Source organism: Pseudorca crassidens, chromosome 1, assembly GCF_039906515.1.
Source record: "Pseudorca crassidens isolate mPseCra1 chromosome 1, mPseCra1.hap1, whole genome shotgun sequence".
NCBI lineage: Eukaryota > Metazoa > Chordata > Mammalia > Artiodactyla > Delphinidae > Pseudorca > Pseudorca crassidens.
Genome location: NC_090296.1, coordinates 77016987 through 77035320, shown reverse-complemented (window position 1 = coordinate 77035320; position 18334 = coordinate 77016987). Strand labels below are relative to the sequence as shown.

The 18334-nt window shown below is 37.1% G+C and overlaps 1 protein-coding gene across 4 annotated transcripts in view; it reads right to left on the bottom strand.

Annotated features, from left to right (window-relative positions):
• Positions 1 to 2116: 2116 nt before the first annotated feature.
• CCNB1IP1 (cyclin B1 interacting protein 1) overlaps positions 2117 to 18334 on the bottom strand; it is a 32620-nt gene continuing 16402 nt past the window's right edge. For 2 of the 4 annotated variants that reach the window (XM_067741913.1, XM_067741905.1), the window contains exons 7-9: positions 10102 to 10422; positions 4922 to 5255; positions 2117 to 3147 (exon numbers count right to left, since the gene is read on the bottom strand). In XM_067741913.1, the coding sequence (XP_067598014.1) occupies positions 2945 to 3147; positions 4922 to 5255; positions 10102 to 10398 (834 nt within the window). In that variant the 5' untranslated portion in view covers positions 10399 to 10422 and the 3' untranslated portion in view covers positions 2117 to 2944. Of the gene's footprint in view, positions 3148 to 4921; positions 5256 to 10101; positions 10423 to 11719; positions 11823 to 18334 lie in introns of those variants that run through there. The other 2 variants (XM_067741923.1, XR_010944450.1) reach the window with 2 other exon arrangements.

Genomic DNA, 18334 nt, shown 5'->3' with positions numbered 1-18334 from the left:
AAACTTGTTTCTTTTCCAAATCCTGTAAACAAAATGTTCTCAGATTGAGTGTATACATATTATTGTTTCGTATCTTCCTATTTATTTATACCAAGATTATAATACCCCAAAAAAGAAAACAAGCTAAGACAGTGGATGCCTGTGTTGTTAAGTTTAAAATTTTGCAGGAAATGTAGTACAATGGTAAGGTAACTTGTCTGAATGTTTTCCAGGCCTTACAGTGATTTTCTATACATGAGGAATTTTATGATTTTGAACACACTATCCTAATAAATCTACTGCACTTGGGGTGGTATTAAGAAAGCCATCACGGGCTTCCCTGGTGGCGCAGTGGTTGAGAGTCCGCCTGCCAATGCAGGGGACACGGGCTCGTGCCCCGGTCCACGGAGCGGCTGGGCCCGTGAGCCATGGCCGCTGACCCTGCGCGTCCAGAGCCTGTGCTCCGCAGCGGGAGAGGCCACAACAGTGAGAGGCCGCGTACCGCAAAAAAAAAAGAAAGCCATCACTAATACACTAATAGTATATGCATTAGTACACTAATAATGCTTATATATTGATAGGCTTTATCCCCAAGGGTATTTAAAAAAACAATGTCTCTGGAGAGGGAAATAGGGGGACTGAGGGTTGTCTAGTCAAAGAACATTCTTTTCACTGGGTACTCTTTTGAATGTTTTATCATGTACATGTATTACCTATTCAAAAACAAACATAATTTTTATTAAAAATTTTTAAAAAATATATTTATTTATTTTTGGCTGCGTTGGGTCTTCATTGCTGCACGTGGGTTTCTCTAGCTGCAGTGAGTGGGGGCTGCTCTTCGTAGCGGTGTGCGGGCTTCTCATTGCGGTGGCTTCTCTTGTTGTGGAGCATGGGCTCTAGACACATGGGCTCAGTAGTTGTGGCTCACGGGATCTAGAGCGCAGGCTCGGTAGCTGTGGCACAGGGGCTTAGTTGCTACGCAGCACGTGGGATCTTCTCGGACCAGGGCTCGAACCTGTGTCCCCAGGTGGACACAGGTGGATTCTTAACCTCTGTGCTACCAGGGAAGTTCCCAAACATAATTTTTACATAAAAAAGTATTTGCTTCCACATAGACTATCTCTGAAAGAGACACAAGACACTGGGAACAGTAATTGCTTCCAGAAAGGGGAAGTGAGTGGTTGGGGAATAGGGGTGAAAGGTAGAATTTTCACTCTGAATTTTTTTTGTACCTTTTGAATTCGTACCATATGAATGTATTAAACACTTAAATAACTTTTTTTTTAAGTACCATGTAATTGTCCACCAGAGTTTTTCTTTACCTTTTAGTTTTAATTATAGCTTACTTACACTTCAAACTGATTCTGTGAACCTAACAAAGGAAGAAGCAAAGATTCAGGGCAGAACTCATGAATGTACAAAAATTATTTCTTCAAATCATTTTTTAACAAAATTTAAAACTTCATAGGGCAGAAAAAACTTTGCAATCTATAAAATCTGTGTAATTAGCAATGAAATAGGGAAAAATGTTTTTAAGCTTTTAAGTCAAGTTTTCATCCTCTTTCTCAGACACCATTTTAACTTTGGGGTTCAGTAAAAAATAGTTTTGAAGAGATTTTATATTCTGTACCCCTAAAGAAGAAAACATTACTTGCTTGCTATTAAATTATGTAAAGCAAGGGCATTCACTTGCCTTTCTGCAATAACTAAATATAAAATATCCTCAAATGATTTCAGTATGACTTTTATTACCTAAAAAACAATGGAATTTGGAATTTAGGGTAATTCCATTGTAGTTCCTCCCAAACCAGTAACAATAAATCATAAAATCTAAGAGGTAGAAAAGGCTGTAAGGATAATTTAATTCAATCCCTCACTTTACAGATGTAGAAACAAAGGCCCAGGAAATTTAAACTCAAACTTGCACAACTAACAAATGGAAAAAAAAAAAACTGGAACCTTGATCTTCTTCCTCCCAACCAGTATACTTTCAAGTCTTGCCTCTAATAGGATGTAAAGTTACTGAAAGTGTCCTTCAAATTTCTTTCTTGGCTCTACATTTTAAATAAGTTTCCTATGATAGTAGTCAGAAATGATCACTATTTAATAAAGAAAAACAAGGAATAAATCATTAAAAGTATTTTAATTAGCATAATCTCTTGAGATCAACAACACATTGGTAAGTTTTCTGCAGTAGAAGTGCATTTCTAAATAAGTAGACCCAGGGCAACAGCTAGCAAAAGGGTAAAGAAAGTAATTTTATTCTAAAATAAATGCCAAAAAGTCAACTTTACAAAATAACTTTATCAATGTGAATTATTTTTAAATAGAAATAGGAACTAAACATACATGCATCAAATTGTACCTTCATTCACTGACATGAGCACACCTCCAAACAAGTTAATACAAGGGTAAATACATTAAATATATACAAATAAATGTACACACCCAAGTAACAAGCTACAGGCTCACTCACTATTTCCTGAAACCAAAATCTTCACATAAACATACCGCCAAATGCAGCAAAAAAACAATGTAAAGGAACATACATATACATGTATGTATAAATACCAGAACCCAAAGTGACATGTAGCCATATAACATAGGTGCTTATATAGTATGTTTAAAAACATGGCCTATTCAGAAATACCCCAGACAGAAACAAATGGTGATCTACAAAACACCCAATAATACTGTAAGCTTTTCACTACCAGTGAAAACTCAACAGTTCACCCTAAAATTGAGTTTAATAAAACGCTTACACCTTAAAGAATAGAAACAGAAAAGGAAACCTGATTCTGAAGCCACCCACCACTGCCACTGAATCTCTTATAAGTTGAAAATGTGAAGACAACTTCGAAGACTCAATACAAACACAGAGAGGGTGGTGACTCCTATCTAAAACAAAGATTATTTACTAAATGAAATCACTGAAAGTAAACAGAGAAACATTCTGTAAGGTGAACTAAATTCTTTTTACTTTAAAGGCCCTGCTAGAGACTTGCTGCTGCTCTAATTCATTACTTGGGGAGGCAAAACTAAAAAAGCTGTTGGTGGGTTCAGGTGCTGTGGGAGAACCCACAAAAAATGGTCTGAACTGAAAATCTCCATCTCCACCACCCCGATTTCGAACTGGTGTACTGTCCAAAGGAAACCTGGAGTTGTTCCCTAGGAGAAAAATAAGGGAAGAACTTAAGCATCTATTTCCTTACAGATCTTTTGGAACAAAAAGACAAAGTCATTCAATAAATATTGTAACAGAACTCAACTCCTATGAGATGGATAAAACATAAAGCTTGGATAAAGAAAAGGACTATGACGGTCCCCTCCCCTGACCACAGTATATACACCATACCTTCTTCCGTGTGCAGTTTCCAATGATAGCCATTATCTCATCACCAAAAGTAATTTAACGCAATGAAATACTTTAGTAGAGCTAGAATTTATAGTACCACAATTTCATTCATTATCTATTAATCTATATCAAAGGAATAACATATGTATTCGTGTGTGTGTGTAAACTTTTAAGAACAAATCTTTTTTTAGGATTTCCATAAACACTCTGGAAAACATATGACAACCATGAAAACCTGGCACATATTTATGACCCGAGATCAATTAGAATAGCCTTAAGAAAAATTGTACAATAGATCTAATAAAATAAGCATTTAACAACTTCCACTGAACGCATCCTTGGCTTTAGTTACATAACTAAAGGAGAATGCTGACTATATCTGCTTCAAGCCAACAATGGTAGCAAGAGGTAAAAGTATTAAAAAGGTAAGTGTGCACAAAAAGAGGAACAGGTAAGAACTGGTGAAAATGAAAGAAATTGAAATAAATGTGGATCGTGACAAGGAAAAACTAAGAACACCTATAATGCCCACAAACAATAATACTTTGATTGACTAAATTATATGATTAACTGAAAATTAAGAAGAAACTTATTTTTGTTTCGATTCTCATATCTGATATTTTTCATCTCATTACTTCATGCCTTTTCTGGGACATCGTCTCCTCCCCCACAATAAAATTCAAAAAATGAGGTTTTATAAAAATCCAGCTCAAGATTTTTATTTTTTTGTGTGCCAAAATTCATTAATAGCATAGTAAAAACTATTGGATTCTGTTATATCAAGAGTAGTATAAAGGGGAGAACTCAGGAAGAGATATGAGATTCATTGCATCTGACAAGGCATCTAATAAGCAGAAAAGCTAGACTGTACATTTCCATGGGGCAGGAATCCTATCTGGATAATCCTTATATCCTCATTGCCTAAGATTATGCCTAGTAGCCTGGCACATGAATCATGTTTGGTAAATATTTGATGAATGTATGAATGAATAAACAGAAGAACAAACAAACCAAACAACCGACAGTAACTTAAGAACTGTACAGTCAGTATTGTCACGGGAAAGAAACTAAAACTTGGCCTTCTCAGAGGATAGCAAATACTTAAGAGTGTGGGCTCTGAAGATAGCTCTGTGACCTTGACCAATTTACTTAAACTTTATGTTCCTCAGTTTTCTCATCTCTAAAATAGAATGATGATAATAACACCTACCTCATAAAGTTTTGAAAATAACACAAATACATGTAAAGTTATAATAGTCTCTAGCACTTAGTAAGGAATCATTAAATGTCAGCTAATATTATTATTATTACTGCAACTAAATAGCTTTTCATTTGAAGTGGCAATTTGCAACTTTAATTTTAGAATTATTTACTCTGTTCAAATAAATTGAAGATATACCTTAAATGTAAGCAAATAAAATAGATAAAAGTAATGACGGGCAGGTTGACATGCAGATGAAGAACTTAGAGCCTACTACTACTCTAGGTCTCTGGAGTCTCCACTAACTGCTTGGAATTATGCAAGGCACAGTGTGAAAAATCACTGATTTAAAGAACAGATATTGGATATTACATGTCATTTCTTACCTAATGGGAAGCCAAAAACACCAGACTGTGCAATCATAGATGGTTCAAGGGTACCATCTTGGTTAGCAATAGTGATATTTCGTAGTCTAAGGCTATCATAGAGGCCTTGGAGCTTTTGATACTGGCGATTTCTCTCCATAAGTTTCTCAGAGATGTCAGTGAACTTTTTCTTGTATTCTTCTAGCACTTTCTTCATGGAGGTGACCTCCCCTTTCATAGAGGTCAGTTCTATATCCTTGCTCTGTATTTGCTGAGTATATATCTTCTCCAACTGTTTCAGATGGCCCTCAGCCTTGCTGAAATTGTATTCTTGATAGAGACGCTCCTGGTGTACCTGTCCCAAGACAGAAAAGAAAGATTTAAGGTAATAAATGCAAAGTTGTATATTTTAACTTTATATTGATACAAACACAGAAAGAAAAGAAAGACACACATACTGAGATGTTATTACTTTAAAGTTTAGAACCAGGTTAAGAAGCAATTAGGATGTACAATAGGATGGTTATTATAGAAAATAATATGCCATGTCACTAAATGCATAGAAAAAAAATCTGGAGGAATATTCTCAAACCACTACAGACTACCGAAAGGTATTTGTTTAACCTTAACAAGTGACATGTAGCCCAAAGGTTTCTAATATATAATACTATATTTCAAGTAATCCATAGTGTGGATAACAGATTATATAAGATAGCCCGCCCCCAATTATCCCTGCCTCCTAGTACTTATATCCTCCCCCTGAGTGTGGACAGGACCTGTGATTAGAATACAGGAAAAATGACAGGATATGGCTTCATCAGTACATTACATAAGAATATAAGGTTTGTCTTACTAGCACACTCTCTCTCTTGCTGGATTTGTGGAAGCAAGAGGCCAAATTGGAAAGGCCAACAGGCAAGTAACTAAGAGCAGCCTCTGGGCAATAGCCAGCAAAATATTGAGGTCACAGTGACTTTAAGTATAGACTTTGCAACCTTCACAAAAATTAACTCGAAACTGATTACATATCTAAATGTAAAACACCAAAACTATAAAATTCCTATAAGTTAACATAGGAGAAAATCTAAATGACCTTGGGTTTGGTGGTGACTTTTTAGATAAAATACCAAAGGCACAATCTATAAAAGAAATAACTGACAAGCTAGACTTCATTAAAATTAAAAATTTCTGTTCTGCAAAAGACAATGTCAAGAGAATAAGAAGACAAGCCACAGATTAAGAGAAAATATTTTCAAAAGACACATCTGGTAAGATATGTCCAAAATATTTTCAAAAGACACATCTGATTAAGAACTCTTAAAACTCAACAATAAGAAAACAACCCAATTTTATAAAATGGGCCAAAGACCTTAATAGACACTTCACCGAAGAATATATACCGATGACAAAAAAGTGTATGAAAAGATGCTCCACATCATATGTAATCAGGGAAATGTAAATTAAAACAATGAGATACGACTACATACCTATTAGAATGACACAAATTCAGAACACTAACAACCCCAAATGCTGTCAAGATGTACAGCAAAAGGAACTCTTTCATTGCTAGTAGGAATGCAAAATGTTATCACCACTTAGGAAGATAGTTCGGCAGTTTCTTACAAAAGTAAACATACTCTTGCCATACAATCCAGCAATTGTGCTCTTTAGTATTTACCCAAAGGAGCTGAAAATATATGTTCTGCATACAGATATGTGTAGCAGTTTTATTCATAATTACCAAAAGATGGAAGCAATCAAGATGTCCTTTAGCAGGTGAATGGATAAATCTAACAATGGAATAAAATTCAACACTAAAAAGAAATGAACACTATCAAGCCATGAAAAAACATGGAAGAAACAAACTCATATTAGTAAGTGAAAGAAGCCAATATGAAAAGGTTACAAACTGTATTATTCCAATTATATGACAGTCTGGAAAAGGCAAAACTGTGGAGACAGTAAAATTATCAGTGGTTGCCAGGAGTTGGTATTAAGAAGAGATGAATAGGTGGTGCACAGAGGATTTTTAGGGCCGTGAAACTACTCTGTATGACACTGTCATACTGCATACACATCATTATATATTTGTCCAAACTCATGGAATGTACAACCCAAAGAGAGAATCCTAATATAAACAATGGACTTTGGTGGGTGATAGTGATGTGTCAATGTAAGTTCATCATTTGTAACAAATGTACCACTCTGGTGGGGGATGTTGATAACAGGGAGGCTGTGCATGTATGGGGACAGGGCATATAGGAAAACTCTGCACATTCCTCTCAAATTTGCTGTGAACCTAAAACTGCTTTATAAATAAAGTCCATTAAAGAGAATAAAAACAGGCCCTCAGTCTGATAGTTCATTAGAAAGTGAATGCTGCCAACAACACATGAGCTTCAAAGCAGATCCTTCTCCAGTCAAGATTCAGATGAAACTGCAGCCCTTGTCAACACCTCGACTGCAGCCTTGTGAGACCCTGAGCAGAATCCATGCATAGACTCTTTTTTTTATTTTTACATTTTTTTTTTTTTTTTTTTTTTTGCGGTACGTGGGCCTCACTGTTTGGCCTCTCCCGGTGCAGAGCACAGTCTCCGGACACACAGGCTCAGCGGCCATGGCTTACGGGCCTAGCTGCTCCGCGGCACGTGGGATCTTCCCGGACCGGGGCACGAACCCGTGTCCCCTGCATCGGCAGGCGGACTCTCAACCACTGCGCCACCAGGGAAGCCCCCAAGTGTAGACTCTTGATCCACAGAAACTGAGATAATAAACGTGTGTTGTTTTTAGGCCACTAAATTTGCTGTTTAAGCCACTAGACTTGTTATACATCAATAGACAACTACTACACACAGAAACCAATTTTGGCTTATCTTTGGATTCACTGTCCTTTAAATATTGACAGAAAGTGAAATATGACCACTCTTTTTTTTAACCATTTTTTAATTTGCCCATTCTATATAGTTTGATGTAACTCTACCAAGTCTGGGTTACCTGTCCCTATAATGTGGTCCCATAGCACTTTCTACTTCCCTTATCATTATCGGCATGAAAAACGTATTGTAAATGTTTGGGTTTTTTCTTTATCTTTATCACCACTAAACTGTAGCCTCCTTGAAGCTCCTTATATATTGTTCATTACTGTATACCCAGCACCTAAGATGGTGCATGAGATATAAGTGTTTCCTGGCATTCCTGGTATTCAAAAAACTGTATGTTGAATATATATATATATATATATATATATATATAGAGAGAGAGAGAGAGAGAGAGAGAGAGAGAGAGAGAGAGAGAGAGAGAATGACTAATAGGAAAAAAAGTGAATAAATGAAGTAGAGAAAAATCATTTCTGGCTACTAGTTCATTCACTGGTTTCCACCACATCTGAAAAGATGAGAACAATACCACATGTTCATGTTCAATCAATACTACCCCCCCAAATTGGAATCTACTTTAAGACAGAATGTCTATTCATTCAGTCAATAAGTATTTACTGAGACTTAAGACCAGTAATGATGGTCACTGAGGACCCAGAGAAATACAGGAATCAAAACTTGACCTAAAGAGCTCTCCTAACTAGAGAAGATGAACAAATATATAAATAATTACAATACAGGATAAATAATACAACAAAGGTAAGCATAAGAAGATACAGGATCATGTAAGAAGAACACCTTACCTAGAAAAATATAATGATAATATTTACTTGACAGATGACAAATAGAACCTTTAAGAAGCATTATTATAAATGCATATACAAGATATAACAATATACTCAAGGACATGATAAAAGTTCTCCACAGGAAGGCCTTTCTAAGAAGGAGCCAAAGGCAGAAATCAAAAAGGGAAAGAAATAAGTATGTGAATTTGAAGATAAAAATGCTCATCACAGCATTTTTAAAAATAACTTACAAACAAATTATGATACAATCCTATCATTAAAATTATAATTACATCAAATACTCAAAAATTTTAAACTTCTGTATGTCAAAAAAATCAATGAAGACTAATAAAAGATAAGTGGAAAAAAATTTTCTAGCAACATCTGAGTTAAGTATATGTACAGAAAGAATTCTTTCAAATCAGTAGGGAAAAAACTACAGCAACTAAAAAAACAAACTGAAACAGGCAATTAATAAAAGAAAAATACATTAAAAATATAAGAAAATGTGTTCATCTAAAAGTCATCCAAGAAATGAATATTCAGAGAGCAATAAGATTCTATTTTACCCATATCTAATTGGTGAGTAGAAAGTATGGAGAACAAGCACCCTCCTACACTTCTTAAGGGAACACAAATTGACATGATCTAACTGGAGGGCAACTTAAAAATACTACAATTTTTAAAACTTTGACATGTTTAAATCCACTTTCAGGAACTTAAACTTAGCAAAATATTAAGGATATGAATTTAATGATAACTGCCCATCACAGCATTTTTTAATAATGGAAATAAATTATGATATATCATGACCATTAAAATTATGATTATAGAATGGCTAATTTTTAAATATTTAATAAAATACTCATAACAGGCATAATATATTATCAATTTACCTGGCCACTGAAACAGTGTCTGTGGTATTACCCTATTTTTGTACAGACAAAATATATTATTTTGCCTATATACAAAATATATAGACTATATATATACATATATATATATATTTATACGCAGAAAAAGTCTAGTAGGGACTTCTCTGGTGGTCCAGCGGTTAAGACTCCACACTCCCAATGCAGGGGGACCAGGCCCAGGGAATTAGATCCCACATGCCACAACTTAAAGAGCCCGCATGCCACAACTAAAGATCCCGCATGCTGCAGTGAAGATCCTGAATGCGGGAATGAAGATCCCGAGTGCCGCAACTAAGACCCAGAGTAGCCAAATAAGTAAATAAATAAATATTTTAAAAAGAGAGAGAGAGAGAACACACAAAAAAAGAAAAGTCTAGCAATACACAAACAAAAATATATCAACACTGGTTATCTCTGAGTGATGGAATTATGGATGGTTTTTATTTTCTTCCTTTTGGATTTTCAACAATAAACATATTACTTTAGAAAAAAAGAAAATTTATTAAAAATAAAGTTTTCCATACATTCATTAAAAAATAAATACAAACACAGTGAAGGAAAAACATTAGAAGCTTTCACATGTGCCTCAAATCATATCCTCCAGAGAAACTAGCCTAAGCACTAACCTGATAGGTCCAGAAGGCCAGTGCTCGGGAGCTAATGTCCAACACAATCTCTGGTCGAAGTCCCGCCAATACCATGGCTTTATATTCCTCTGATGGACTGAGTTCTGTGCGGACAATATCTAGCTTTCCAGAAAGAGTACTGTTGCAGGCAGGGCAGATAGCTGGTGAACGACTAAACTCACCGCTGCCATGCTGATCACAGAATATATGAGAGCAAGCAGTGACCCATGCATAACCAGAGAGTTTGATGCGACACTTGCGATAGTTACAAAGCAGCATGTCTTCACACAAAGACATAATAGATAATAAGGCTTCCAGATGCTGAAAAGAATCCAAAAAAGGGGTAAATGAAAAAGTCAAATTGCAGTAAAATTAAATAAATAGATAAGTAAAACGTTTTTATTCTATTAAGACAAAATAATGTACCTTTTATTAGGCTTTTGTATTTATTATAATAAATATATAATATTGATTTCAGTCACCCAAAAATACTGGGTTCCTTCTTTGTGCAAACCACTACCAAGGCCATGAAAAAACTTTTTAAGGAAAAAGTTAAAGACACAGGTGGTTCCACATCTTACTTACAAGTCAAAAATATATGTTCATGGAAAAAAACGGTTTAGGAACATTTACAAAGTACAAACAAATAAAAATTAAATTAGTGCTTTTTGCCATTCCTCAATACCTAAACAAAAATCCAAATTTATTACCCATTCATAGTTCGCTAGAATATTTTAGTATCCCTTCTCACACTTGGAAGATATAAAAGTCCAGGCACTGATTTCAGGCATTCTTTAATGCAAAGTATTTTAAGTTACGTTTTTAGGTTTTCATATATGCTGATTCCTCAGATTCTTTACCTGTGCTGCCTTGACTAAAAAAGAGTAGTAATCTGATAGTATTAAATGGAAACTAACCTAATTCATCCAAGTAGTTGACATTATGAAGCCTGAAAATCTATATAAAAGCAGATTTTATCACCAATTAAACAACTCACCTATTAATATAAATACTATTCAATGCTGCGCTTCTATTTCAAACATTTGTAAAAACATATAAATACACGAGTTATTTTTCAATATAGTGTTCACTGTTACTGGAGTTTTACTAATCCAAACTAGGCAGCAGTATTCTGAATATACCAAAATTAGTCATATATTGTATAAAATAATAGTAACACACCAATTATACACCAAGGGAAATGGTCACATTTATGAACTGATAAATTCCGTCAAGAATGTTGCCTTGGTCATAGGGGTGGACAAGAATGCTCTGACACCTTTACCCCAAATGCCCCAGCTGAGGGTGTCTCCACAGGTATAGGCACCAGGCAGCCGGAGTTATGAGGCCTATTTTCCCTCCGGCAGGGCAATATGGCGAGGGGTAGCAGAAGAGATGGAAACAGTTTGGAACCTGAGCCCCTTCTCAGGCAGAGCGAGAAGCGCAGCTAATTCCAAATTTTCCACAAGGTGGGAGAAAGAGCCAATTTAGTGAGCTGTCCAAGTTAGCGAGGACCAAGTTTTGAGGGTTAGACTCACGGAAACTTCAAATTCGCGGCCCGCTTTCCGCGCTCGAAAGAGAAAATACTAACGACACTAATACCAATAAAATATCTAACCGGAGGCGCCCAGGAAAAGCGCGGGAAAACGCCGTTGCCTCCTCAACTCCACGACGAGCGACGATTCGCCACGGTCGTCGCCACTACGTCTGAGGGCGCATGCGCGGAGTCGCCCGGGCGCCTGCAGGGGACTTCCCGCCCGGCTTCCCGCCGCTCAGGATCCTGGGACCCGCCGGGCTGTGGCACCAGCGCTGTGGGCGGTTCCCTCCCCCCACCCCCACCCCGCTCCGCCGCCCGCCCCCGGTACGTGCCCCTCAGAGAGCGAATCTGACTGGGCCTGGCCCAGGTTTCCCACTTGGGAGCCCCGCAGATACTGTCATCGTGTGCTCTTTTCAGCCCTCGACTGGCACAAGAGTGACATCCTAGCTGTCATGGGCCTAACATTTGAGGTCAGAGCAGAGTGCGTACAGTTGAGAAGCTAACAGCCTCTGAGTACCCGCAGGTGTTTGTCCTGGGAAAATTTGGGGAGTACCGACTGGGCAACAAAGGCTTTCTAAGTATTTAAGGGAAAAGTCCCCAAAATTGTGCGATACCTATAATTTGACACCTAACACCTCTGTGTTGAGGTAGATTCTGCCATTTTTTAAATCCATCTTGAAATAGACATCTTTCCAGCTTTTCCACATCCTCTGTATAATATTAAAGAACTTTTCTTGATTCAGAGTCTGCATTATGAACATTCATTGCAGCTCTAGGAACGAAGCAATAGGATCGTGTGTCACAGCTGTTTTGAGGTCATCTGCCTGTGTGCTTTCCTGGACCTGCTTGTAATTGTTTAAATATCGGCACTGGCTTTATCCTAATGCTGTTACCTGTCACTGTTTCTGTTCTGTGCATACTGTATGACTTTCTGCTCAATCTATGAGTCTATTAGAATTCATATTAGAAATTAAGCCAAGAGCTTGAGGGGTGCTCAGGATACACGCCTTAATACTGTCTTTTGTTGCCACCTTTCCAGATAATGTGAAAACAGTATGAATTAGTAACAAACAACCCAATAAATCAGGAACACAATGGACAATAAGCCCTGCAAACCCCTTTATGGGTTGTGAATCTGTATACTAAACCTTTCTCCTTCAAACAGAAACCTATCCTGATTAAACAACTTTCTGCTCGTTTTTTGTCTATTTGCAACTAGTTCATAGTAATCAGGGTCATCTTGGCCTTTGTATACTTTTCCTAAAACATCTGACAGTTTAGAATAGAAACTCAATTCTAGTGGTACAAAATAGGTTTGAAGAAAATTAGGGGTTCATGTGTAAACCATGTAATCCTTAACATGTTCTGGTTATCTGAGCCTTTTGTGCATTTTCTGGTTTTAACTATGCCAAATGTAGAAATACTACTTAAAGTACAATAAAAGGGTATAATCTCATTTCAAGTTATAAACACAAAGCATTCAAATTCTACCAGTACCTAACTTTATGATTCTAGCCAAGTTACCTTTGTGCTGCAGTATGACCTTCCTGCTTCTTCATCGATTCCCCAGTGATACTGATTCCCCAAACCTCAGTGTTACCCACACCATTTTCTCTCTAACTCAGTTTCCAATTTCCAACCCATTTAGCTAAAAGCCTGTATGAATTAAAACACACACACACACACCCCCCACACACATTTTGGGACGGGGGGAGAGAACCTGTTTCGCCAGATAGGAGAAAAGGGGGGTGGCTACAAAGTCTTAATATCCCAGTAGACTGGAACACCAGGAATTGGCCTGTTTCTTGGTGGCATGTTGTTGGCAAAACTAGTAAAGTAGTCTTGTTCAGGCTTGAGGCAGAAGCAGGCCTCTGCTCGACCTGTGACCCTGCCTGGACTGCGTGCCTGCTTGCACACCTAACAATTGCTGTTAGCAAGTCAAGCGGTGCTTACAATAACAAAGGGAGTGGGTCTTGGAATTTCTGGAGTCCTGGGGACCTGGCCAGTCCCCCACACTCTGGAACATCTTGTGACTCACATGGTGAAACCAACAGCATTGTTGAATCCAGAACTGCATTTTTGCACACAAACTGATGATATCAGTTTGAGGCCAGGAATTATAAACGGAAGCCCCCAGAACTCCAATCTGAAGTCTCACCTGTGGGGTGGATGCACCATCCGGGATCCTTCCCAATTGGGGCTCCAGATTGCTGTCACTTGGGACTTTCCAGCTGCTGTTTGGATCTGGAAGTAGGTGTCGGCACAATTCGGTGATGTATATCCTGTTATGTTTCTCTAATATTCTTATTCCTTTCCTTCTAATGACTGTATATTAAAATTAAGTTTAATCACCTTTCATTAAAGAATTGATTAAAGCTGTTTATTTATGTGAAACAAGTGGTTATTTTGCCAACGAATCCAACAAACCTTAAAACTGAAAGCAGGCTTTCAGCAAAACACGTGTCCTGTTCTCTCATGACAGACAAAACCTTCAATGGCTCATTTCTAAGGTGCTCCTGGGGATGAGACCACTGAAATCAATCAAGGCTGGGATACAGAGACCCATCGACCAAAAAGAGCTCTTTAAAATATTGGTTTTTATTATTAAATATCAAGCTTATCAAAAATGTATGGAGAATGACCACCACTCAGCTTTAGTAAACCCAAAACTTTCTCACATTTGATATTTTTAATGAGGTAACAAATTACAGATACAGTTGAAGCTTCCCCTGTGTACACCTCAATCCACTTTCCTCTTACCTCTTCAGAGGTAAACTAGCCAGATTTTGGTGTTTATCATTCTCATGCATGCTTTTATACTTTTAATATATGTATGCACATCAAACTTGGTTGTGCATATTCTTTTTTTCTTTTTGTCAGCTTGTGTATTCAGAGCCCCAAGGAGAGTGGCTCTTTCTCACATGGGTAAACTTACATCTCAGAATCTCCAGTGAACACCGTAACTGCCGTGTAGACTATTTATTTCAAGCTGACCAGTCTATTGTCTCCCTATCACATTTTAATAAGAAGCACAGAATTGTGAAATGTTGTGGGAGGCATGTAGGGAATTATTAAACTGTTCAGTGACAAAAGGCACTGATGATACCCTGATGCCATAACACTAATCATAGGAATAACATGGCCAGTGGATTGAAGATACTTAAAATCGAACAGACAAGGTGCCCCCACTTGAAGAGTGCCAGACTAGGCACAGGTGCCATTTGCTTGTGACACTCCTTTTCCTGTATTTTCGGGACTGACCCACCCTCTATATGATGGGCACTTCCCTCTTCACCTCTTTACTTTTTATTTGAATTTTATTTTATTTATTTTTTTATGCAGCAGGTTCTTATTAGTCATCCATTTTATACACATCAGTGTATACATGTCAATCCCAACCGCCCAGTTCATCACACCACCACCCCCACTCCCCACTTCCCTCCCTTGGTGTCCATACATTTGTTCTCTGCATCTGTGTCTCTATTTCTGCCCGGCAAACTGGTTCATCTGTACCACTTTTCTAGGTTCCACAAATATGCGTTAATATACGATATTTGTTTTTCTCTTTCTGACTTACTTCACTCTGTATGACAGTCTCTAGATCCATCCACGTCTCAACAAGTGACCCAATTTCGTTCCTTTTTATGGCTGAGTAATATTCCATTGTATATATGTACCACATCTTCTTTGTCCATTCATCTGTCAAAGGGCATTTAGGTTGCTTCCATGACCTGGCTATTGTAAATAGTGCTGCAATGAACATTGGGGTGCATGTGTCTTTTTGAATTATGGTTTTCCCTGGGTATATGCCCAGTAGTGGGATTGCTGGGTCATATGGTAATTCTATTTTTAGTTTTTTAAGGAACCTCCATACTGTTCTCCATAGTGGCTGTATCAATTTACATTCCCACCAACAGTGCAGGAGGGTTCGCTTTCCTCCACACCCTCTCCAGCATTTGTTGTTTGTAGATTTTCTGATGATGCCCATTCTAACCAGTGTGAGGTGATACCTCATTGTAGTTTTGATTTGCATTTCTCTGATAATTAGTGATGTGGAGCAGCTTTTCATGTGTTTCTTGGCCATCTGTATGTCTTCTTTGGAGAAATGTCTATTTAGTTCTTCTGCCCATTTTTGCACTGGGTTGTTTGTTTTTTTTAATATTGAGCTGCATGAGCTGTTTATATATTTTGGAGATTAATCCTTTGTTGATTCGTTTGCAAATATTTTCTCCCATTTTGAGGGTTGTCTTTTCGTCTTGTTTATAGTTTCCTTTGCTGTGCAAAAGCTTTGAAGTTTCATTATGTCCCATTTGTTTATTTTTGTTTGTATTTCCATTACTCTAGGAGGTGGATCAAAAAGGATCTTGCTGTGATTTATGTCACTCTTTATTTAAGAGTGTTCTTCCTAGGCTTTCCTCTAAGAGTTTTACAGTGCCTGGTCTTACATTTAGGTCTCTAATCCATTTTGAGTTTATTTTTGTGTATGGTGTTAGGGAATGTTCTAATTTCATTCTTTTACATGTAGCTATCCAGTTTTCCCAGCACCACTTAGTGAAGAGACTGTCTTTTCTCCATTATATATCCTTGCCTCCTTTTCATATTAGTTGACCATAGGTGCATGGGTTTATCTCTGGGCTTTCTGTCTTGTTCCATTGATCTATATTTCTGTTTTTGTGCCAGTACCATATTCTCTTGATTACTGTAGCTTTGCAGTATATTCTGAAGTCAGGGAGTCTGATTCCTCCAGCTCTGTTTTTTTCCCTGCTTTGGCTATTCAGGGTCTTTTGTGTCTCCATATAAATTTTAAGATTTTTTGTTCTAGGTCCATAAAAAATGCCATTGGTAATTTGATAGGGATTGCATTGAATCTGTAAATTGCTTTGAGTACTATAGTCATTTTCACAACATTGATTCTTCCAATCCAAGAACATGGTATATCTCTCCATCTGTTGGTATCATCCTTAATTTCTTTCATCTGTGTCTTATAGTTTTCTGCATACAGGTCTTTTGTCTCCCTAGGTAGGTTTATTCCTAGGTATTTTATTCTTTTTGTTGCAATGGTAAATGGGAGTGCTTCCTTAATTTCTCTTTCATATTTTTCATCATTAGTGTATAGGAATGCAAGAGATTTCTGTGCATTAATTTTGTAACCTGCAACTTTACCAAATTCGTTGACTAGCTCTAGTAGTTTTCTGGTGGCATCTTTAGGATTCTGTATGTATAGTATCATGTCATCTGCAAACAGTGACAGTTTTACTTCTTCTTTCCCAATTTGTATTCCTTTTATTTCTTTTTCTTCTCTGATTGCCGTGGCTAGGACTTCCAAAACTATGTTGAGTAATAGTGGCAAGAGTGGACATCCTTGTCTTGTTCCTGATCTTAGAGGAAATGCTTTCAGGTTTTCACCATTGAGAATGATGTTTGCTGTGGGTTTGCTGTACATGGCCTTTATTATGTTGAGGTAAGTTCCCTCTATGCCCACTTTCTGGAGAGTTTTTACCATAAATGGGTGTTGAATTTTGTCAAAAGCTTTTTCTGCATCTATTGAGATGACCATATCATTTTTATTCTTCAAATTGTTAATATGGTGTATCACATTGATTGATTTGCATATATTGAAGAATCCTTGAATCCCTGGGATAAATCCCACTTGATCATGGTGTATGATCCTTTTAATGTGCTGTTGGATTCTATTTGCTAATATTTTGTTGAGAATTTTTGCATCTATATTCATCAGTGATATTGGTCTGTAATTTTCTTTTTTGTAGTATCTTTGTCTGGTTTTGGTATCAGGGTGATGGTGGTCTCATAGAATGAGTTTGGGAGTGTTCCTTCCTCTGCAGCATTTTGGAAGAGTTTGAGAAGGATGGGTGTTAGCTCTTCTCTAAGTGTTTGATAGAATTCACCTGTGAAGCCATCTTGTCCTGGACTTTTGTTTGTTGGAAGATTTTAAATCACAGTTTCAATTTCATTACTTGTGATTCGTCTGTTCATATTTTCTGTTTCTTCCTGGTTCAGTCTTGGAAGGTTATACGTTTCTAAGAATTTGTCCATTTCTTCCAAGTTGTCCATTTTATTGGCATAGGGTTGCTTGTAGTGGTCTCTTAGGATACTTTGTATTTCTGCAGTGTCCATTGTAACTTCACCTTTTTCATTTCTAATTTTATTGATTTGAGTCCTCTCCCTCTTTTTCTTGATGAGTCTAGCTAATGGTTTATCAATTTTGTTTATCTTCTCAAAGAACAAGCTTTCAGTTTTATTGATCCTTGCTATTGTTTTCTTTGTTTTTATTTCTGGTCTGATCTTTATGATTTCTTTCCTTCTGCTAACTTTGGGTTTTGTTTGTTCTTCTTTCTCTAGTTCCTTTAGGTGTAAGGTTAGATTGTTTGTTTGAGATTTTTCTTGTTTCTTGAGGTAGGCTTGTATAGCTATAAACTTCCCTCTTAGAACTGCTTTTGCCACATCCCATAGGTTTTTGATTGTCATGTTTTTGTTGTCATTTGTCTCTAGGTATATTTTGATTTCCTCTTTGATTTCTTCAGTGATCTCTTGGTTATTTAGTAACATATTGCTTAGTCTCCATGTGTTCATGTTTTTTACGTATTTTTCCTTGTAATTGATTTCTAATCTCATAGCGTTGTGGCCAGAAAAGATGCATGATATGATTTCAATTTTCTTAAATTCACTAAGGCTTGA